Genomic DNA, 23,735 nt, shown 5'->3' with positions numbered 1-23,735 from the left:
TAACGTTTTACATTGAATTTGGTTAGGATGCACATGAGAGGTTTCACTCCAGGTGTGACCGAGTTTTTATCAAAAACAAAGTTTAATTAAGAATATTGTTGATATATATAGTAAGACAATTAGCAATAACTTTCAACAGTTCAAACAAGAAACGCAACAACCAGATAATGTATAACTCTTAAGAAATATCTCTAATGTGTTCCAAGCAATGCCAACATCCAATACACAAACCCCTCCAGATAAACACAATACAGCATAGGTTAATGCCCACTTGTTCCAGGAATCCAGCCTCCTGGGTTGGATGCTGAAAATCCCTTGTGAAGAAACTGAGAAGAGGTTGTAGTCAAATCTGTTTCCCAAAACACAGCTTCTTTAAGGCAGAATGGCAACGGGCTTGTCCTTCAGCTGATAGTTTCAGAACCAAACAAAGAAAAGAACAGGGAGAGAGAGAGACTGCTTCTGAGCTTGCTGCTAAACTGCTTTCAACACACACTCCCCATAACGAAACTGAAACCCCAAAAGGAAAAATCACCTGACTGCCACAAATGAAACTGAGCTCGATCACCTGATTGCCGCAGCTTAGCTCCACCCCTCCAATGACATCGCTAAAGCTATAAGCTACATGATTTAAAAAAAAAACCTTTCTTAAAGGTACACACACATGACAATTTGTTCATGGGACATGGTTATCACTGGCTGGGCCAGCGTTTATTGCCCATCCCTGAGGGCACTCAACCACATTGCAGTGGTTCTGTGGCAATAGATGTAGATCCAACCACATTGCCCATGAATGAATTAAACAAAAATAATGCAAAGGAAGTTAGAGTCTCCTTCGATGTTGGGTCAATTATTAACTTTCATCTGAGGAACGGGGAAAAGCAGACCATATGGAGGGCGCGCCCATGGAATGGGTTCAAGAGGTCATGCGTTCCTAATTTCCTAACGCGCAGAACAACACGGGGAGAAATCCACAGCTTTGATGTGCAGGAACACTGGGAAGGAGGAAAGGGAGGAAGGCTTGGAGTCCCACAGGAAGTTCTCTCAGATTGCAGCCTCGTGTCCTGGGCCTGGGGGGACGACCTTTGACCTACACCAATCCCTGAGGGATGTCTCATGTTCATGGGTTTTGATTTGATTTATTATTGTCACATGTATTAACATACAGTGAAAAGTATTGTTTCTTGCGCACTATACAGACAGAGCATACCGTTCATAGAGAAGGAGACGAGAGGGTGCAGAATGTAGTGTTGCAGTCATAGCTAGGGTGTAGAGAAAGATCAACTTAGTGCGACATACGTTCATTCAAAAGTCTAACGGCAGCAGGGAAAAAGCTGTTCTTGAGTCGCTTGGTATGTGACCTCAGACTTCTGTATCTTTTCCCGACGGAAGAAGTTGGAGGAGAGAATGTCCGGGGTGCGTGGGGTCCTTAATTATGCTGGCTGCTTTGCCGAGGCAGCAGGAAGTGTAGACAGAGTCAATGGATGGGAGGCTGGTTTGCATGATGGATTGGGCTACATTCACGACCTTTTGTGTTGGGTCAGTTCTGTCACCACGGGTTGCGTTGGGTGCTGCTACGGTCCAGAGAAGTTTGACTCTTGTGTGACCACTGTGCTTGACCATCCTGACAGGGGGAGCGGGGAGAAGCCGGAGACCCGGGCTCACCTGGAGAGCCAGGCATCGCTGTGAGTATTCTGTGCACAACGCGGACGACGCACACACACATTCCCAATCGAGAGAGCCGTTAGTGTCTGAGACACAATCTCATCGCAGGTCCAAAGGAGCCATAGCAATGGATATCCATTTGAGAAACAATCTGTCTCGCTCACATCTTTAGCGTGCACATGTGTGTGTGCATGTGCTTGTGCACGCGCGCATATCTCCAAACTCCCTCAGTCCCAAATTGTCCACCTCAGCCGTGCTGCTTGTGACTGACTGGTTGACGATTTGGGGAAAACTTTGCTCGCCAAAGGAGCTAGTCCACAAAATTGGGTGTCAACTTGCACTAAAGTACTTGTCTTTCCCCCCCCCCCTCCCCCCACCTCCACGTGGTCACCCGTGGCTTGGGACGAGAGAGAGAGAGGCATCAGCTGAATGCAGTAGAAGATACCTGACTGAGGCTGGAGTGGAGGGTTGCTGTTCAGATGGATCAAGGCACCTCGCTCTGACCTCTGCACCATGGGCACTCTGGGAAACCAGGATGCTGGCACAAAGAACAGTACAGCACAGGAACAGGCCCTTCGGCCCTCCAAGCCTGCGCCGATCATGATGCCTGCCTAAACTAAAACCGTACGCCCTTACAGAGTCCGTATCCTTCCATTCCCGTCCTATTCATGTATTCGTCTAGTTGCCCCTTAAATGCTGCTATCCAGACATTCACCACCCTCTGTGTAAAAAACTTACCTTGCACATCTCCTCTAAACTTTCCCCCACGCACCTTAAACCTATGTCCCCTCGTACTTGACTTTTCCACCCTAGGAAAGAGCATCTGACTATCCACTCTGTCCATGCCACTCATAGTCTTGTAAACCTCTATCAGGTCACCCCTCAACCTCCATCGTTCCAGTGAGAACAAACCAAGTTTATCCAACCTTTCCTAATAGCTAATGCCCTCCAGACCAGGCATCCAAATAGATAATTGATCATTCAGTCCATCAAGTCACAGACTTGATTCCGGGACCTGTAGGGTATCATCTACTGGTGTGAGAGTATCAGATACTCAATACCCTGTTTCCCAATGCTTCCTATAATCGACAGGTTTAGTTGGAATCACTCAGTCCTTCATCAGGTGAGTCCTGATGCAATGAAGTTGCACCTTCATAGAATCCCTACAGAGCAGAAGGAGGCCATTCGGCCCATCGAGTCTGCACCGACCACAATCCCACCCAGGCCCTATTCCCTTAACCCCACATATTTACCCTGCTAATCCCCTGACACTAGGGTCAATTTAACATGGCCAATCCACCTAACCCGCACATCTTTGGAGTGTGGGAGGAAACTGGAGCACCCGGAGGAAACCCACGCAGACACGGGGAGAACGTGCAAACTCCACACAGACAGTGACCCGAGGTCGGAATTGAACCCGGGTCCCTGGCGCTGTGAGGCAGCAGTGCTAACCACTGTGCCACCCACTTTCTCCCCATGTCTGTGTGGGTTTCCTCCGGGTGCTCCGGTTTCCTTCCACAGCGACTCCAACACTCACCTGATGAAGGAGCAGCGCTCCGAAAGCTCATGATTCCAAATAAACCTGTTGGACTTTAACCTGGCATTGTGAGACTTCTTACTGTGCCCACCCCAGTCCAACGCCGGCAACTCCACATCATCCTATAATCGATGCATTGCTTTTCTAATCAGATCCCTGCTGTAAAGGCGTTGATTAAAGGTAACACTTCAAAAAAAAAACATGAGACTATGATTTGGAAATCTATGCTGAAGATGAAACCTACTTTTTTTCTTTCTTTCTTTAAACATCTTCCCAAAGGGTCTAAAAGGTGAACTAGGTGAGAAAGGTGATGCGGGTCCTCCAGGCGCAGCGGGGCCAGCTGGGGTCAAAGGTCCTCCAGGTGAAGATGGAAGCAAAGGCGGCGTGGTGAGTTTATCGGCCATCGTCTGTACCTGTGTCCCGGGCAAACCATGGGTGCATTGCTGAGGTCTAGAAGGAGTGTGGCGTGGGTTCACTCGACACTACACAGCCTTCTGACCTCAACAGTGAGTCCAGCAGTTTCCGACCCTGAACCCTGTCCTCCATTTTGATTTGGGTTTTTTGTGTCAAGTGCCAGTCTGTATCTTAATTGTTTCCTGTTTTTGCTTTCAAACAGAGTTATCCTTTATTGCTGCTATTAACATCTGCTCTGGACCCATTACTACAACCATTGTCACTCCCTTTGCCTTTTATTCCATGACATCTTTAGCCCTTCAAGTCTGCTCCACCATTCATTTTGATCATGGCTGCTCATCAAATTCAATATCCTGATTCCCCCGCAACATCCCAGACATTTTTTATTGAATTCAAATTCCACCATCTGCCGCGGTGGGATTCGAACCTGGGTCCCCAGAACATTAGCTGAGTATCTGGATTAATAGTCTAGCGATAATACCACTCGGCCACCACCTCCCCTTGGTCTCAGTCCTTAACAACTCCTTATCCTGAACCAAATGGCCTTCTCCTGCTTCTAGTTTACATGTCTGGAGTTAAGAATCTACTGATGACCATGAAACCGTTGTCAATTGTCGGAAAAACCCCATCTAATTCACTAATGTCCTTTAGGGGAAGAAATCTGCCGTCCTTACCCGGTCTGGCCTACATGTGACTCCAGAGCCACAGCAATGTGGTTGACTCTCAGCTGCCCTCGGGCAACTAGGGATGGGCAATAAATGCTGGCCAGCCAGCGACGCCCATGTCCCACGAATGAATTAAAAAATAAGATAAGGAAGAATATTTTTAATCAGAGCAGAAGTAGACCATTTGGCCCATCGGGCCTGGACCAACAACAATCCCACCCAGGCCCTATCCCCGTAACCCCCAGGTATTTACCCTGCTCACACCCTTTTAATCTCTCCCAGCTATTAGCTTCTCCCATACCTTCCCTTTCGTACTGCCTGACACCCACTCTGCCCCATTTTCAGCCGTATAAAACATTCCTGCCTCTCTGACAAAGGGTCATCCAGACTCGAAACGTTGGCGGCGACGGTGGCACAGTTGTTAGCACTGATGCGTCACAACACCGAGGACCCGGGTTCAATTCCCGGTTCATGTCACCGTCTGTGCGGCGTCTGCACATTCTCCCCGTGTCTGCGTGGGTTTCCTCCGGGTGCTCCGGTTTCCTCCCACAGTCTGAAAGACGTGCTGGTTAGGGTGCATTGGCCATGCTAAATTCTCCCTTCGTTATTGGAGCAAACCATCCGAAGTATCTCATACTATTGAGCAATAATGATACCTGGTCACATAGAGTCATAGAGGTTTACAGCATGGAAACAGGCCCTTCAGCCCAACTTGTCCATGCTGCCCTTTTTTTTAAAACCCCTAAGCTAGTCCCAATTGCCCGCATTTGGCCCATATCCCTCTATACCCATCGTACCCATGTAACTGTCTAAATGCTTTTTAAAAGACAAAATTGTACCCGCCTCTACTACTACCTCTGGCAGCTTGTTCCAGACACTCACCACCCTCTGAATAAAAAACTGCCCCTCTGGACACTTTTGTATCTCTCCCCTCTCACCTTAAACCTATGCCCTCTAGTTTTAGACTCCCCTACCTTTGGGAAAAGGTGTTGACTATCTAGTTGATCTATGCTACATAGTCAATATCTTTTGAGGAGATGTGCGGGACAGGAGGATAAAAGTTAGTCCAAGAGGCTGGTTGTAAGGGGTGGTGTCGGATGATGAGAGATAGAGGGGTTTACCGTGGGAATTCCAGATGTTGGGGCACTGGGAGCTGAAGGCACGGCCGCCCAAAGTGAATGGGTTAAAACCGGGGAGGCTCCAGAGGCTGGACTTGAATGAGCTTAGAGATCTCGGAGGATTGTGGAGCTGGGGGTTGCGGGGGGTGGGGGGGGGGGGGGGGGCGCGATTATAGGGATGGGGAGAGTTGAGCCCATGGGGGTGCTTTAATAAACAAAGGTAAGATTTTATAATCAAGTTATCTCCAGCTTGTCAAAAGCAGGTCAGTGTTATGGGTGAACAGGACACAGTGGGGATTAAGTGTGACTGGAGAAGGGTTCACCGTGAAATGGGTAGACGTTTATGTTCAAAATATCACTTGGAGGAATGGTTAGTGTGTGATTTTATACAGGGACGCACCACATGTGTCAAATGTAACGGTAAATCATTGCGTTCATGCATGCTTTATGGAACAATAACACTTATCAGTCTAAATTCGAAGGTCACTGCTACTCTTATTTCTTGCCTTATTTTCGGTTCTATTGTCTAATACTCACTGCCATCCTCTATCTCTCTTTCCGTCCTTAGGGTCCAGCTGGTTTTCCCGGAGATCCCGGGCCTTCCGGTGAGCCAGGAACTCCGGTAAGAAACTAAACCTCAGTGTGATCTCCTGCAACTCTGGCCACAAAGCCACTGGTCACAAGGCCTCTTGGGACACTAGTCACAATGCATCATGGGACACTAGTCACACAGCCTCATGCGACATTAGTCGCAAGGCATCATGGGACACCAGTCATGGCCTCATGCGACACTAGTCACAAGGCCTCATGCGGCACTAGTCACAAGGCCTCATGGGGCACTGGTCACAAAGCCTCATGGGACACTAGTCACAAGGCCTCATGGGACACTAGTCACAAGGCCTCATGGGACACTAGTCACAAGGCCTCATGGGACACTAGTCACAAGGCCTCATGGGACACTAGTCACAAGGCCTCATGGGACACTAGTCACAAGGCCTCGTGGGACAGTAGTCACACAGCCTCATGGGACACTAGCCACAAGGCCTCGTGGGACAGTAGTCACACAGCCTCATGGGACACTAGTCACAAGGCCTCGTGGGACAGTAGTCACACAGCCTCATGGGACACTAGTCACAAGGCCTCGTGGGACAGTAGTCACACAGCCTCATGGGACACTAGCCACAAGGCCTCGTGGGACACCTAGTCTCAAGGCCTCGTGGGACACTCGTCTCAAGGCCTCGTGGGACACTCGTCTCAAGGCCTCGTGGGACACTCGTTTCAAGGCCTCGTGGGACACTAGTCACAAGGCCTCGTGGGACACTAGTCACAAGGCCTCGTGGGACACTAGTCACAAGGCCTCGTGGGACACTAGTCACAAGGCCTCGTGGGACACTAGTCACAAGGCCTCGTGGGACACTAGTCACAAGGCCTCGTGGGACACTAGTCACAAGGCCTCGTGGGACACTAGTCACAAGGCCTCGTGGGACACTAGTCACAAGGCCTCGTGGGACACTAGTCACAAGGCCTCGTGGGACACTAGTCACAAGGCCTCGTGGGACACTAGTCACAAGGCCTCGTGGGACACTAGTCACAAGGCCTCGTGGGACACTAGTCACAAGGCCTCGTGGGACACTAGCCACAAGGCCTCGTGGGACACTCGTCTCAAGGCCTCGTGGGACACCTAGTCTCAAGGCCTCGTGGGACACTAGTCTCAAGTCAGTGAAACATCTGAAGTGCCATATAAACCCCCACACACCTCCCACCACCCTCCAACAATACCCTCTCTTTGAGTTAGTGAGCAATGTTGCCTTTCATTTCTCACTTCCCACCTCCCCCACAAACCACACCAGGCCTCACTTAGAATCGGAACGAGAGAGCACAGGAGGAGGGCCATTCGGCCCATAATGCCTGCACGCTGATTCCTCGGTACGTCACTCAATTGGTCCCACTCCCCTGCCCTTTCCCCAAAGCCTTGTAACCTCTCGAGTATTGATTCCATTCCTTTTGAAGATAGTTATTGAATCTGCTTCGCTGTCCTTTCAGTGCAGGAGCGCTCGCTGTGTTTCAAAGAACCTCACTGACGCTGGTTGTTTTTCCAAGTACCTTAACTTATCGTTGCTATGACAACCAAACGTATCCTGATTTTGTTTTTGTTTTATCGTAGGGTATTGATGGTGGCATTGGTGAGAAAGGTAGTCTCGGAGATCCTGGCCAACCGGTAGGTTTTTCACAGTCTAATCAAACTATGCAGGCTTCAAAATAGCTAAGCAATTGTCTTGCGAGTATTTTTCGAGTCAAAGAGATATACAGCAGGGAGACAGACCCTTCGGCCCAACTCGTTCATCCCGACCCGGTTTCCTAAACTGAACTAGTCCCACGCAGACACGGGGAGAACGTGCAGACGCCACACAGACAGTGACCCAAGCCGGGAATCGAACCCGGGTCTCTGGTGCTGTGAGGCAGCAGTGCTAACCACTGTGCCACCGTGTTATGAGGTTTTTAAGCTTTATAATTAGCCACTTATGAAGCACTTTTCTCTTCCTTCAAACTGTTATGTGACAGAGACAGCGAAAAGTCTAGGCCCAAGGATAGATAGTCCACTTCTACCTGAGCTCAAAGTTCATTACAAAGAATCTCATTCTCTTGCAGCCCTGACTCGCTGTCCCGAACAAATAGTCACCGGTCCTCCTGGTGTTTATCTGACGTGTTCTGACAGCTCTGCCCCTTTTTAATTCTCCACTACCTTCTACGAAACCTCCCAGTTTGTGTCATGTGAACCTGGATGCAGCGCATCTCTTATTAATTCTTTCATCAATTTGTGTTGTTATGAGGAGAGAGGTTTTCATTTTATTTAAAGCTTTTTCAGGAATTCGAGGGTTCTCATAAAATCCCTACAGGGCAGGAGGGGGCCACTTGGCCCATCGAGTCTGCACCGACTCTCCAACAGAGCATTCCCATCCAGGTCCACCACCCCACTCTATCCCATGGCTAATCTACCTAGCCAGGACATTTTAGGACCCTAAGGGGCAATTTAGCATGGCCAGTCCACCTAACCTGCACATCTTTGGCCCCTAAGGGACAATTTAGCATGGCCAATCCACCTAACCTGCACATCTTTGGCCCCTAAGGGACAATTTAGCATGGCCAATCCACCTAACCTGCACATCTTTGGCCCCTAAGGGACAATTTAGCATGGCCAATCCACCTAACCTACACATCTTTGGACCCTAAGGGGCAATTTATCATGGCCAACCACCGAACCTACACATCTTTGGACACTGAGGGGCAATTTAGCATAGCCAATCCACCTAACCCGCACACCTTTGGAGTGTGGGAGGAAACCGGAGCACTCGGAGGAAACCCACGCAGACATGGGGAGAACGTGCAGACTCCACACAGTCACCCGAGGCCAGAATTGAACCCGGCCCACTGGAGCTGCCTAACCACCATCCTGCCCAAGCACTTTAATGTCAGTAAAGTACTTTACTAATAATGTAGGGAAAGCAGATGCCCCCATGTACAGACCCCACCAACCTGGATGCTCTCTTTATCCATCTCCCAATCCTGCAGCAACTGTTAGTACTGGCGGAATGGAAGTGCTGGCGACCAGCTCCCTGCCCCATCCAGCTGGATGCATGTTCTCGAAGCTGGCAGAGAGGAAGAATCTATTTAATGTTCTTTTGTTGTGTTTCTCAGGGTCCCCGTGGAGCATCAGGTGAACCAGGACCCCCTGGACCCCCTGGAAAGAGAGTAAGTACCGGTGAGCGAGAAAGGAGGACGGACATTTCTATATCGCCTTTCATGACCTTGGGGAGACCAATAGGGAACCGGAGCAAGATTTAGGCCATTCAGCCCCTCGAGCCTGCTCCGCCATTCAACCAGAATAGATCATGGCTGACCTTTCACCTCAATGTCATTTTTCCACATTGTCCATTGAATTATAATGTAATTTATCGATCTTTGTCTTGACTATGATTGAGCATCCACAGGTTTCTGGGTTTGAGAATTGCAAAGATCCAGCACCCTCTGAGTGAAGACATTCCTCCTCAGTCTCAGGGCCTTGGCTGCCAATGGAGTGCTTTTTGAAGTGTTGGAATAGGGAGACCGATCCCACATTGTGGCAATGACCAGGTTGCGTGATGTCAGCAAGGGCACAAAGCAGCACTCCGCTGATCACGTGGAATCATTCAATCCCTGCAGTGCAGAAGGAGGCTATTCAGCCCTTCGAGTCTGCACCGAATCAACAGAGTAACTTAACCAGGCCCTATCCCCCGCCCTATCCCCGTAACCCCACACATTTAGCATGGCCAATCCCCCTAACCTACACATCCTTGGACACTAAGGGGCAATTTAGCATGGCCAATCCCCCTAACCTGCACATCTTTGGACACTAAGGGACACTATAGCATGGCCAATCCCCCTAACTTGCACATCTTTGGACACTAAGGGGCAATTTAACATGGCCAATCCACCTAACCCGCACATCTTTGGAGTGTGGGAGGAAACCGGAGCACCCGGAGGAAACCCACACAGACACACGGAGAACGTGCAAACTCCACACAGACAGTGACCCAAGGCCGGGAATCGAACCCGGGTCCCTGCCACCGTGCCGTCCACACTGGGTAGAACTCTTTGGGCGACGTTTTAGCAACTCCTCAAGGCAGGAAATGATTCTTAAAAAGCGAGCTACCCTTTGGTGGCCAATTTTGACACCACAGGACAGTGAAGGAAATCCTGGGACGCAATCTATAAAGCCCTGATGATATTCCCACAAAAAAAGATGAAAGGGGTGTGATTTATCCAGTCACCCTGTGAGTCTGACAGTATTTCCTCAGAGTCTCCTGACATCCCATTTCCTTTGGTGGTAACTAAGCGGCCTATATTTTTGTCACTTTGGGTGGCATATTGGCAAACTAAGAGCAGGTTCTGCAGAATCCACTGCATAATTTTTTTTATCAGTGGCAGCGCCATGGGTTTTGCGAACTGTGCACACCACCATCACAATGACTGAAGCTTCAAAGAACTCCATCAATCGCTCAGTGCAATCCGCAGGGTACAACGCATTCAGCGGAAAGTCTACACATTGAAGCGTTTTCTTGAGAGGGGTTTGGATGGGACTTCAATTGTACTGGCCTTGGAAAGGGTCCAGAGGAGTTTCACAAGAATGATCCCTGGAATGAAGAGCTTGTCGTATGAGGAATAGTTGAGGACTCTGGGTCTGTACTCGTTGGACTTTAGAAGGATGAGGGGGGGATCTTATTGAAACTTACAGGATACTGCGAGGCCTGGATAGAGTGGACGTGGAGAGGATGTTTCCACGATGCAAGACTGGGCGGAGAAGTGGCAGATGGACTTCAACCCAGATAAATGCGTAGTGGTCCATTTTGGCAGGTCAAATGGGATGAAGGAGTACAATACAAAGGGAAAGACTCTTAGTACTGTAGAGGATCAGAAGGACCTTGGGTCCAGGTCCATAGGACTCTAAAATCGGCCCCGCAGGTGGAGGAGGTGGTTAAGAAGGCGTATGCTGTGCTGGCCTTTATCAATTGAGGGATTGAGTTTCAGAGTCCGGGGATAATGATGCAGCTATATAAGACCCTCGTCAGACCCCACTTGGAGTACTGTGCTCAGTTCTGGTCGCCTCATTACAGGAAGGTTGTGGAAAAGATTGAAAGGGTGCAGAGGAGATTTACAAGGATGTTGCCTGGATTGAGTGGCATGCCTTATGAGGATAGGCTGAGGGAGCTCGGTCTTTTCTCCTTGGAGAGACGTAGGATGAGAGGAGACCTAATAGAGGTATATAAGATGTTGAGAGGCATAGATCGGGTGGACTCAGAGGCTTTTTCCCAGGGTGGAAATGGCTGCTGCGAGAGGACACAAGTTTAAGGTGCTGGGGGGTAGGTACAGGGGAAATGTCAGGGGGAAGTTTTTCACACACAGGGTGGTGGGCGAGTGGAATCGGCTGCCGTCAGTGGTGGTGGAGGCAAACTCAATAGGGTCTTTTAAGAGACTCCTGGATGAGTACATGGGACTTAATAGGATGGAGGGTTATAGGTAAGCGTAAAAGGTAGGGATGTGTTCGGCACAACTTGTGGGGCCGAAGGGTCTGTTTTGTGCTGTAGTTTTTCTATGTTTCTATAGGAAAAGCTAGAACCAGAGGGCACAACCTCAGGCTGAAGGGACGATCCTTTAAAACAGAGATGAGGAAGAATTTCTTCAGCCAGAGAGAGTGGTGAATCTGTGGAACTCTTTGCCGCAGAAGGCTGTGGAGGCCAGGTCATTGAGTGTCTTTAAGACAGAGATAGATAGGTTCTTGATTAATAAGGGGATCAGGGGTTATGGAGAAAAGGCAGGAGAATGGGGATGAGAAAAATATCAGTCATGATTGAATGGTGGAGCAGACTCGATGGGCCGAGTGGCCTAATTCTGCTCCTATTGCTTACGGGCTTCAATGCAAATGCATCAAGCTGACAGCGGACTGCACAGGTGTTCCTGTCCTTTTGAATGCACAGCTGGTCAAAGAGTGGCGTGCGCTGTGATGAATCACACTCCACTTGTTGGCAGGACGCACTGGAGTTTGCGGTGATGGCACTTGTCACGCTGCGTGGCCACACACACACACACACCCCTCAACACGCTGACTGGGCCCGTCGCTTCTGAATCATTTCAATCACATTGGAAGCTCGCTGATCTCACACTAGGCTGCTCTCTTTCAGGGGCCACACGGACCTACAGGGCCAGAGGGTCGAGAGGGACTCAAGGGTTCAAAGGTATGACCTTTATTTTGTGGCTGGTTAAAAAATGACTGCATGAGAAAACATTTTTGCAGAATTTTGTTCGAATGTTTCAACCCGTCATCCCCTCAGGGGAGACACTGAGTGCTGGTATGTCTCACCCGTACACTCTGATAGTGAGCCTGGGTGGGCTATCTCACTTGAAGATGGCGTTACAGATGAATGCAACCTATCCCCGTCTCTCTTTTGATAGAGTCATAGAATCTACAGTGCAGAAGGAGGCCGTTTGGCCCATCGAGCCTGCACCGACAACAATCCCACCCATCCTATCCTCGTAACCCCACACATATTTACCGTCCCCTGACACCACGCTCCGGCACCTGTTCGGGTACACTCAGGGAGAATTTGACACGGCCAATGCAACCCTAACCAGCACGTCTTTCGGAGTGTGGGAGGAAACCGGAGCACCCGGAGGAAACCCACGCAGACACGGGGAGAACGTGCAGAATCCACACAGACAGTGACCCGAGCCGGGAATTGAACCCGGGTCCCTGGCGCTGTGAGGCAGCAGTGCTAACCACAGTGCCGTGGTGGGATATATGCGAAGGAGTTTGGAATACTGGGATTCTATCCAATAGTGGAAAGTTCAGTTTAATTAAAAACCTCTCTCTCATCCCCCTGACAGAAATCACATGGAGTCACAAATTTGGAAGAAGTTTTTTTTTAATCATTTGCATTTCCTTGGTTAAGATTCCCTGCATGCCTGTGAACACCAGAAATAAAATTCTAATGTGGCTCAGAGTGAATTGCAAGCACTGACAAAAGCTGCTAAAACCAATTTTGGATTTTCCACTCAGCTGGGTCTCTGGGGGAAAATGACAGATTGTCTGTAATTCTGCATTTAAAATGTCATTTATTTCAAGAGACATTTGCACAATACTTTACTCTTCTGGAAAAAAAATAATTATTCTCGAGATGCGGGCGTCGCTGGCTGGACCCATCCCTAATTCCCCCTTGAGAAGGTGGTGGGGGAGTGCCTTCTTGAGCCGCTGCAGTCCATGTGGTGTGGGTACACCCACGGTGCTGTTAGGGAGGGAATTCCAGGATTTTGCCACAGTCAAGGAGCGGCCAATATATTTCCAAGTCAGGGTGGCGAGTGGCTTGGAGGGGCAGCTTTGCAGGAGGTCGTGTTCCCATGTGTCTGCTGCCCTTGTCCTTCTGGGTGGTAGAGGTTGCAGGTTTGGAAGGGTGTTGGTGAAGGAGCCTTGGTGAGTTGTTCCAGTACAACACTGCTGCCACCGTGCGTCGGTGGTGGAGGGAGTGAATGTTTGTGGATGTGGTGAGGAACTTTGCAGGGGGAGGGGTGTTCCCATGTGTGTCCTACCTTTGTCCTTCGAGGTGGTAGAGGTCACGGGTTTGGAAGGTTCTTTTCCATTGACTTCAGAGAAAAGGTTCTTAACTGAATCATGCGATGTTATCTAAACAAAATTGTCTTGTTAGCTACACTCCTTACATCCTATGTACTTACTAGATGACTCAATGTGTCACCTAGGGTACCCCTGGACGAGAGGGCCCACTGGGCAGGACTGGGCCGGTGGGTCCCCAAGGATCACCAGGCAATACTGGACCTGAAGGCCTCAGCGGGATACCTGGCCCTGCTGTAAGTAAACACTGCGAAGACAATTCTATCAGTGTTAATTCATTATGAACTGGATCAACGAATAACACCTCACAATGTCTTTCCTTCTAAAACAGGGAGAACAAGGACTTCTCGGACCACCCGGCCAGTCTGGACCCCCGGGCCCGATGGTAAGAGAGGGCCTTCCCTCAAACCTGTTCTGCTACTCACTCAGTGTTACTCAGTGCTGATCTGTACCTTAACTCTATCCAACTGCTTTGGCTCAATATCCTTTTATACTCTGGGCGCGCAACGATCTATCAATCTCACACTTAATTACTATCTGCCGCTTTTTCTTATTTTTGCAGAAGGCCATTCGACCCATCAAGCCTCTCTGACAGAGTACCTTATTCAGGCCCTCTCCCCTCCCCATCCTATCCCATAACCCTGCACATTTACCATGGCCAATCCACTCAACATGCACATCTTGGGACACTAGGGGCAATTTAACATGGCCAATCCACCTAACCTACACATGTTTGGACAGACACAGGGAGAACATGCAAATCTGCTCATTTGATTTATTATTGTCACACGTACTAGCATACAGTGAAAAGTATTGTTTCTTGTGCGCTATACAGACAAAGCATATCATTCATAGAATACATAGCGGAGAAGGAGAGGAGAGGGTAGTGTTAGAGAAAGATCAAGGTAGGTCCATTCAAAAGTCTGATGGCAGCAGGGAAGAAGCTGTTCTTTAGTCGGTTGGTACGTGACCTCAGACTTTTGTATCTTTTTCCTGATGCAATAAGGTGGAAGAGAGAATGTCCGGGGTACGTGGGGCCCTTGATTATGCTGGCTGCTTTGCCGAGGCAGCGGGAAGTGTAGACAGAGTCAATGGATGGGAGGCTGGTTTGCGTGATGGATTGGGCTACATTCACGACCTTTTGTAGTTCCTTGCAGTCTTAGGCAGAGCCGGGGCCATACCAAGCTGTGAAACAACCAGAAAGAATGCTTCCTATGTTGCATCAAGTTGGTGAGACTCGTTGCGGACATGCCAAATTTCCTTAGTCTTCTGAGAAAGCAGAGGCATTGGTGGGCTTTCTGAACTGTAGTGTCGGCATGGAGGGTCCAGGACAGATCTTTTTTCTTCATTGGTGGGACATGGGCATCACTGGCTGGGCCTTAATTAATTGCCCAAGCCCAAGGGCAGTTAAGACTCAAGAGTCGAGCACATTGTTGTGGATCACATGTAGGCCAGATGGCAGAATTCCCTCCCTAAAGGACATTAGTGAACCAGATGGGTTTTTCCAACAATCGACAATGGGTTCAGGGTCATCAGTAGATTCTTAATCCCAGATATTTTTTATTGAATTCAAGTTCCACCATCTGCCGTGGCGGGATTCGAACCCGGGTCCCCAGAACATTATCTGAGTTTCTGGATTAATACTCTAGTGATAATACCACGAGGCCAATGCCCCCCCATAGATTGTTGGCAATCTGAACACCTAGAAATGTGAAGCTCTTATAGAATCATAGAATCCCTACAGTGCAGAAGGAGGCCATTCAGCCCATCAAGTCTGTCCTGACCACAATCCCACCCAGGCCCTATCCCCATAACCCCATACATTTACCTTAGCTAGTCCCCTTGATGCCATACGCTAAGTATGGTCAATCCACCTAACCCACACATCTTTGGACTGAGAGAGGAAACCGGCACACCTGAAGGAAACCCACGCAGACACGGGGAGAACGTGCAGACTCCACACGGGCAGTGACCCAAGCTGGGAATCGAACCTGGGACCCTGGCGCTGTGAGGCAGCAGTGCTAACCACTGTGCCCTGTCTACTTGAGCATTGTGTGGTAGCAGCAGAACTTGCCATAAGGCATAGGAGCAAAATCAGGCCACTCGGCCCATCAAGTCTGCTCCACCATTCAATCATGGCTGATATTTTCCTCATCCCCATTCTGCTGCCTTTTCCCCATAACCCCTGATCCCCTTATTAACCAAGAACCTATCTATCTCTGTCTTAAAGACATCATTGACCTGGCCTCCACAGCCTTCTGCGGCAAAGAGTTCCACACATTCACCACTCTCTGGCTGAAGAAATTCCTCCACATCTCTGTTTTAAAGGATTGTCCCTTTAGCCTGAGGTTGTGCCCTCTGGTTCTAGTTTTTCCTACTAGTGGAAACATCCTCTCCACGTCCATTCTATCCAGGCCACGCAGTATCCTGTAAGTTTCAATAAGATTCCCCCTCATCCTTCTAAACTCCAACGAGTACAGACCCAGAGTCCTCAACCGTTCCTCATACGACAAGTTCTTCATTCCAGGGATCATTCTTGTAAACTTCCTCTGGACCATTTCCAAGGCAATGGCTGATATGATTCTCATCCCCATTCTCCTGCCTTTTCCCCATAACCCCTGATCCTCTTATTCATCAAGAACCTATCTATCTCTGTCTTAAAGACACTCAATGACCTGGCCTCCACAGCCTTCTGTGGCAAAGAGTTCCACAGATTCACTACTCTCTGGCTGAAGAAACCCCTCCTCATCTCTTCCTGCCCTTTGTGTTCTCACGCCTCTGGGCATGAAGGCTAACGTCCTTTTTGATGATTTTATGAAGCAGGGTGTTAATGATGCAGTCGGTTTAGTCTGAGACTGGTGACTCTGCCCTCTGCTTACCTGGTGTGTTTGAGAATCTCTTCCCTCTCTGGGCACACGCTTTGATTCAATTTCAACTCATGAACTGTGACAATGCACCAAAACTGCAGCAAACACAGCAAAGGTAATCTACTCAACTGCAGGATGTATTTCTCGGAGTATTAACTCCACGGCAGCAAATTAAATATGATTTTATAACCAGAAGTCATTTTACCTGAGGCACACGCAGTTATCTATTCGAGCCTCACAATGATCTTTAGTATCATGGAATCGTAAAGAACAAGAGGCAGCCATTCCGCCCATCATGTGTCTGCCAGCTCTTCTGAAAGAACTATCTGATTAGTCCCACTTCTCCACTCTTTCCCCCAAATATTTATCTCAATCCCCGATGAAAGTTACTGCCTCCACTTACCCTTTCAGATTCCAAGCTTAGCACTTGCTGCCGCACAGCACCAGGGACCCGGGTTCAATTCCGGCCTTGGGTGACTGTGTGGAGTTTGCACATTCTTCCCGTATCTGCGTGGGTTTCCTCCCACACTCCAAAGATGTGCAGGTTAGGTGGATTGGCCATGCTAAATTGCCCCTTAGTGTCCAAAGATGTGTAGGTTAGGTGGATTGGCCATGCTAAATTGCCCCTTAGTGTCCAAAGCTATGCAGGTTAGGTGGATTGGCCATGCTAAATTGCCCTTTAGTGTCCAAAGCTATGCAGGTTAGGTGGATTGGCTATGTACCATGGAAAGCATTCTCTCTGGTTGTATCACAGCTTGGTATGGCTCCTGCTCTGCCGAAGACCGCAAAAAGTTACAAAAGGTCGTGAACATAGCCCAATCCATCACGCTCTCCCATCCATTGACTTTGTCTACACTTCCCGCTGCCTTGGCAAAGCAGCCAGCATAATTAAGGACCCCACGCACCCCGGACATTCTCTCTTCCACCTTCTTCCGTCGGGAAGAAGATACAAAAGTCTGAGGTCACGTACCAACCGACTCAAGGACAGCTTCTTCCCTGCTGCTGTCAGACTTTTGAATGGACCTACCTCGCATAAGTTGATCTTTCTCTCCACCCTAGCTATGACTGTAACACTACATTTGGCACTCTCTCCTTTCCTTCTCTATGAACGGTATGCTTTGTCTGTATAGCGCACAAGAAACGATACTTTTCACTGTATGTTAATACCTGTGACAATAATAAATCAAATCAAATTAAATGCTAAATTCTCCCTCAGTGACCCAAAATGTGTGTGTGAGGTGGATTAGTGGGGTAAATATGTGGGGTTACGGGGACAGGGCCTGGGTAAGATGCTCTGTTGGAGAGTCGGTGCAGACGCGATGGGCCGAATGGCCTCCTTCTGCACTGTAGGAATTCTCTGATTCTCTTCAACAAACTGATTTTCTTTTCTTCCTGTTGCCAGTCTTTCCATCTGGTGTTTTAGTTTTCTTTCAAGTTTACAATGTTGAATTTAGTGTTTCTGGCCTCCCTTTCCCACTCTGTATTTCAGAGATGGATGCAGTTGGAATGAGAATGTCCCTTTCATATTGTGTAAGCAGGAACCCTGCCTGGGCGGAGGTTTCGGGCCTTCACCTGGAGGTTGTTAAATCTGATAATACACACCCCCAGCTGACCCAGAGAAAAATGCCTCCTGTTCTTGCACAGATTCACAAGTTATAGAAACATAGAAAATAGGAGCAGGAGAAGGCCATTCAGCCCTTCGAGCCTGCTCCGCCATTCACTATGATCATGGCTGATCATCCAATTCAATAACCTGATCCCGCCTTCCCCCACCCCCACCCCATATCCTTCGATCTCCTTCGCCCCAAGTGCTTAGTCTAACCCCTTATTGAAACCATGCGGCACAGTGGTTAGCACTGCTGCCTCACAGCGCCAGGGACCCGGGTTCGATTCCCAGCTTGGGTCACTGTCTGTGTGGAGTTTGCACGTTCTCCCCGTGTCTGCGTGGGTTTCCTCCGGGTGCTCCGGTTTCCTCCCACAGTCCAACGATGTGCAGGTTAAGTGGATCGGCCATGCAAAATTGACCCTAGTGTCAGGGGGATTAGCAGGGTAAATATGTGGGGTTATGAGTAATAGGGTCTGGGTGGGATTGTGGTCGGTGCAGACTCGATGGGCCAAATGGCCTCCTTCTGCACTGTAGGGATTCTTTGATTCTATGATGCAATGTTTTGGCCTCAACTGCTTTCTGTGGTAGTGAATTCCACCCTCTGGGTGAAGAAATTTCTTCTCACCTCTGTCCTAAATGGTCTACCTCGACTCCTCAGACTGTGACCCCTGGTTCTGGACACTTCCACCATCGAAAACATCCTCCCTGCATCTACCCTCTCTAATCCTGTTTGAATTTTATAAGTCTCAATGAGATTCCCCCCTCATTCTTCTAAACTCCAGCGAATATAATGCTAGCCAACTCAGTCTCTCCCCATATGTCAGTCCTGCCATCCCAGGAATCAGCCTGGTAAACCTTCCCTGCACTCCCTCCAGAGCAAGAACATCCTTCCTCAGATAAGGTGACCCAAACTGCACACAATTTTCCAGGTGTGGCCTCAGTAACGCCATGTACAATTACATCAAATGTTGCCTGATTCTCGTAGGAGATGCAGAGGCTTGTTCTGGAGGGTGAGCCCAGTAACCACTCATAGCCATAGCCAGAGGGTTTATACGTTCCATAGAACCTTCAGAAATGAAAGGAAACGCAACCCCTCTCTCCCCACCCCCTCCCCCCGCCATCCAAAGACAATGAGCATCATGTGCGCAGCTACTGGGATTAGGAGATGACAGGAGTGGGGTGTGTGTGTGTGTGTGTGTGTGTGTGTGTGTGTGTGTGTGTGTCTGTGTCTGTGTCTGTGTCTGTGTGTGTCTGTGTGTGTGTCTGTGTGTGTGTGTAACACACCTTGTCTTTAAGATATTAATCACCTGTTTTCTGGTGTTGTGTAGGGCCCTCCTGGAATGCTTGGCCTTAAGGGTGTTCAAGGGTTAAAAGGTGACAAGGTAGGTGATTTCGATCTGTTGGAGAGATGATGTGCGAGTGATGGGTGCTTCACTTCGATAACTATCATGGGGGGGTTTTAGTCACTTTCTCTCAAGCCACTGGCGTCTAGAATCCAATCCTATTTACTCCCAACTCAATTCAATTGTCTATAGTGGTGATGATATAGACACACAGACCAAGACACACACACACACACACACACACATGCTAACAGATGCACATGCACACACATGTGCATGCACACACGCATGCACATACACACAGGCATGCATGGTGAAAGACACAGGCGTGTGGACACATTCAGGCAGACAGATACGCGTGAGGAAATGCAAGCACGCCCACACATGTGCTGCAGGAATACACAGGCACACACACACACAGACAGACACAGACATACATGTGGAAATACACAGGTGCTCACACATAGACAGACATGTATGTGGAAATACACAGGTGGCACACACACAGACATGTATGTGGAAATACACAGGCATACAAACATGCAGACACAGACATACATGTGGAAATACACAGGTGCTCACACATAGACAGACGTATGTGGAAATACACAGGTGCACACACAAGGACAGACATGCATGTGGAAATACACAGGTGCGTGCACACATAGATATGCATGTAGAAATACATAGACACACTCATGCACACACACATAGACATGCTTGTGAAAATACACAGACTGTCACATGCAGACAGACACATATATGGGGAAATACACAGGTTCACACACATGTGCCGTTAACGCCACTAATTTAGTCGTAAAGGATTTGAAAAGTAACTGAAATAATGTGATATAAGTTAGCAACGTGGCGGGAAACTATTTGTGTGCTTTGCTTCAATTTATCACCGTGTTATTTGTATCTGGGGATATTTTTACTCTGGACCCAGCCTGAAACCTTGCGTTGGTACCCAGTGCGAGGTGCAAATGGTATCATGACTAAATAATCACTTAACCAATCTCACAAATGTCAGAGTATTGAGCGAACATGTGAAACCTTTCCCACGTCAGTCATGGTTCAAAGGGGACTCGCTCCTTTTCCCCTCTCTGGTTTTGGAGTGACTGTTGTCCTTTGTACAACACGACCTGGGTTTAGAATTCCAAACCTCCGGAGCTCAGACTGAGGGGAATTAGAAGCTGTGCTTCCCTGGATTAGATTAGAGGGCCAACCCTTCAGAGGGTCCATGTGATTGAATGAGAATCGCGTTGAGCTCCCAGGTGTTTGGGATGACCCAGTCTAAGCAGCGGTGGAAAAGTTACTTATTCTCCTGTCGTTCTTGCCTGTTTTTTTTTTGACCTAGGGGCATGTTGGAATAATAGGCTTGATCGGGCCGCCCGGTGAAATGGGCGAGAAGGGAGATCGAGGCCTTCCCGGAATCCAAGGAGCGCAAGGCCCCAAGGGGGATATTGTGAGTGGCGCCGTCGATTACAAATCACGATTTTGGCCTATGTATATTTGGCAGCAAACTTCACAATGAGGGTGAGGTTTCTCTTTGCCTCTGGGGCGGCACGGTGGCACAGTGGTTAGCACTGCTGCCTCACAGCGCCAGGGACCCGGGTTCGATTCCCGGCTTGGGTCACTGTCTGTGTGGAATCTGCATGTTAAACGTATCATCGCAGCCCACAGGTAAGGCGATGGCCGAGTGGTATTATCGCTAGATTATTCATCTAGAAACTCAGCTAATGCTCTGGGGACCTGGGTTCGAATCCCGCCGCGGCAGATGGTGGCACCAAATGGTGCGTACGGGATCGGAGAATCCTGACCGTGACTGAGAACTTAATGCCTTTTAATTTTGTCTCCATTGTAGGGTGTTCCAGGTTTCGCTGGTCCCATAGGCCCACGTGGATCTCCCGGTTTACCGGTAAGTAGAGAGCGTGTTTTTCTCAGTAGAGATGGCTCCAGCTGGTATTTGGTACTTTGCTAGCTTTCCACTTTCCCTTTGGAATTCGGGTCATGAATAAGCAGCTGTCTCGTTGGAGCCTACACCTCTGCCCAGAACCTGCAAAGTTCTGATTAATTGTTGACTAAAAACTGTTGTACTTACACTCCCTTTCTTTTTGCTTCAGGGTCAACAGGGTTCGAAAGGTTCCAAGGGTTCAGAAGTAAGTATCTTCAGCGATGGTGCAACTTCATGCATCGTGGAGGCTAATTAAACAAACTAAACACTGTGTGGTCTCTTCCCTTGCAGGGACCGATTGGCTTCAAGGGTGATGATGGACCCCCTGGCCCTCCTGGTCCCCCTGTAAGTTCTCATTCCAACTTCACTTCTCATTGACAGGGTGGTGAGGGCCGTGGCAAGTTACCTGGGCTCCCCCCCCTCCCCCCCCCCCCCCCCCCCGGGCTCTCCCCCCCGCTTTCTAACAAAGGGAACTTTGATGGTCACTCAAATTGTTGACTTGCGGCCAAGTTGGCAATTGTCCCTTCAAGGTTTGATAACCATAATGTAGTCCCTGATGCTGCCAAACAGGTTGAGTCTCTTCTCGCACACACCAATGGCACGGGGTAAGAGTGAGAGTTTCCTCATCAGCCAAGTGATGGAAAGAATGAGCCTCTACATCATTATCTATAGCTTTCAGACTGCAACATGTACATAAAGTACATGTCCCTTCACAGACAGTAATCCAATTCCCTCTTGAAAGCCTCAATTGACCCTCTCTCCACCACACTCTGAGACAGTACATTCCAGATCCTAACCACTCGCTGTGTGAATCTGTCTCCACCACACTCTCAGACAGTGCATTCCAGATCCTAACCACTCGCTGTGTGAATATGTCTCCACCACTCTCTCAGACAGTGCATTCCAGATCCTAACCACTCACTGTGTGAATCTGTCTCCACCACACTCTCAGACAGTGCATTCCAGATCCTAACCACTCGCTGTGTGCATCTGTCTCCACCACACTCTCAGACAGTGCATTCCAGATCCTAACCACTCGCTGTGTGAATCTGTCTCCACCACACTCTCAGACAGTGCATTCCGGATCCTAACCACTCGCTGTGTGAATCTGTCTCCACCACACTCTCAGGCAGTACATTCCGGATCCTAACCACTCGCTGTGTGAATCTGTCTCCACCACACTCTCAGGCAGTACATTCCGGATCCTAACCACTCGCTGTGTGAATCTGTCTCCACCACACTCTCAGGCAGTACATTCCAGATCCTAACCACTCGCTGTGTGACTCTGTCTCCACCACACTCTCAGACAGTGCATTCCAGATCCTAACCACTCGCTGTGTGACTCTGTCTCCACCACACTCTCAGACAGTGCATTCCAGATCCTAACCACTCGCTGTGTGACTCTGTCTCCACCACACTCTCAGACAGTGCATTCCAGATCCTAACCACTCACTGTGTGACTCTGTCTCCACCACACTCTCAGACAGTGCATTCCAGATCCTAACCACTCAGTGTGGGGAAGCATCTTTTTCTCATGATGCCTTTGGTTCTCTTGCTGGTCACCTTCCAGCTGTAACACCTGCTTCTCAACATTTCCGTCACTGGGAAAGTTCTGCTCCACCCGGACCCCTCAGGATTTTGAACACCTCTCTCAAACCCCTTCCCCAAGGAGAACATTCCCAACTGCTCCAACCTAGCCATGTATCTCAAGGCCCTGGGCTCTGCTACCATTCTCGTGAATCACTCCAGCACCCTCTCCTTCCTAATTCTGGTGCCCAGAATTGAGGCCGGACCAGTTTTTAATAGAGATTCACTCTGGCGACACGGTGGCACAGTGGTTAGCACCGCTGCCTCACAGCGCCAGGGACAAGAGTTCAATCCCGGCCTCTGGTCGCTGTCTGTTTGGAGGTTGCACATTCTCCCCGTGTCTGCGTGGGTTTCCTCCCACACTCCGCAGATGTGTGGGTTAGATGGATTGGTCAGACTAAATTGCCCCTTAGTGTCCAAAGATGTGTAGGTTAGGTGGATTAGCCAGGCTCAATTCTCCCTCAGTGTACCCCGAAAGGTGTCGGAGTGTGGCAACTAGGGGATTTTCACAGTAACTTCATTGCAGTGTTAACGTAAGCCTACTTGTGACACTAATAAATAAACTTTAAACTTTAAATTCCTCCTTAGTGTCCAAATATGTGCAGGTTAGGGGGATTGGCCATGCTAAATTGTGCCTTAGTGTCAGGGGGATTAGAGGAGTAAGTATGTGGTTAAGGGGATAGGGCCTGGGTGGGATTGTTGTCAGTGCAGACTCGATGGGCTGAAAGGCCTCATTCTGCACTGTTTGATTATATGAATCTTCATAATCTCTTTGTTCCATGTCCCTATCAATAAAGCCTAGGAAACTATCGGTTCTCTCAAGT

General features: G+C 49.0%; 1 protein-coding gene across 1 annotated transcript in view; it reads left to right on the top strand.

The window, feature by feature from the left end:
* The window catches only part of LOC144507597 (uncharacterized), a 282,765-nt gene that overhangs the window by 240,873 nt on the left and 18,157 nt on the right, over positions 1-23,735 (top strand). The window contains exons 33-45 of the mRNA XM_078234752.1: positions 1,629-1,682; positions 3,479-3,586; positions 5,965-6,018; positions 7,561-7,614; positions 9,093-9,146; positions 12,113-12,166; positions 13,683-13,790; positions 13,886-13,939; positions 19,356-19,409; positions 20,728-20,835; positions 21,235-21,288; positions 21,494-21,529; positions 21,616-21,669. Coding sequence (XP_078090878.1) covers positions 1,629-1,682; positions 3,479-3,586; positions 5,965-6,018; positions 7,561-7,614; positions 9,093-9,146; positions 12,113-12,166; positions 13,683-13,790; positions 13,886-13,939; positions 19,356-19,409; positions 20,728-20,835; positions 21,235-21,288; positions 21,494-21,529; positions 21,616-21,669 — 846 coding nt within the window. The remainder of the gene's footprint in view (positions 1-1,628; positions 1,683-3,478; positions 3,587-5,964; positions 6,019-7,560; positions 7,615-9,092; positions 9,147-12,112; positions 12,167-13,682; positions 13,791-13,885; positions 13,940-19,355; positions 19,410-20,727; positions 20,836-21,234; positions 21,289-21,493; positions 21,530-21,615; positions 21,670-23,735) is intronic.

Source organism: Mustelus asterias, chromosome 19 (assembly GCF_964213995.1).
Source record: "Mustelus asterias chromosome 19, sMusAst1.hap1.1, whole genome shotgun sequence".
Lineage (NCBI taxonomy): Eukaryota > Metazoa > Chordata > Chondrichthyes > Carcharhiniformes > Triakidae > Mustelus > Mustelus asterias.
Note: the sequence above shows the minus strand (reverse complement) of the source record. Positions and strands in the feature narration are given on the sequence as shown.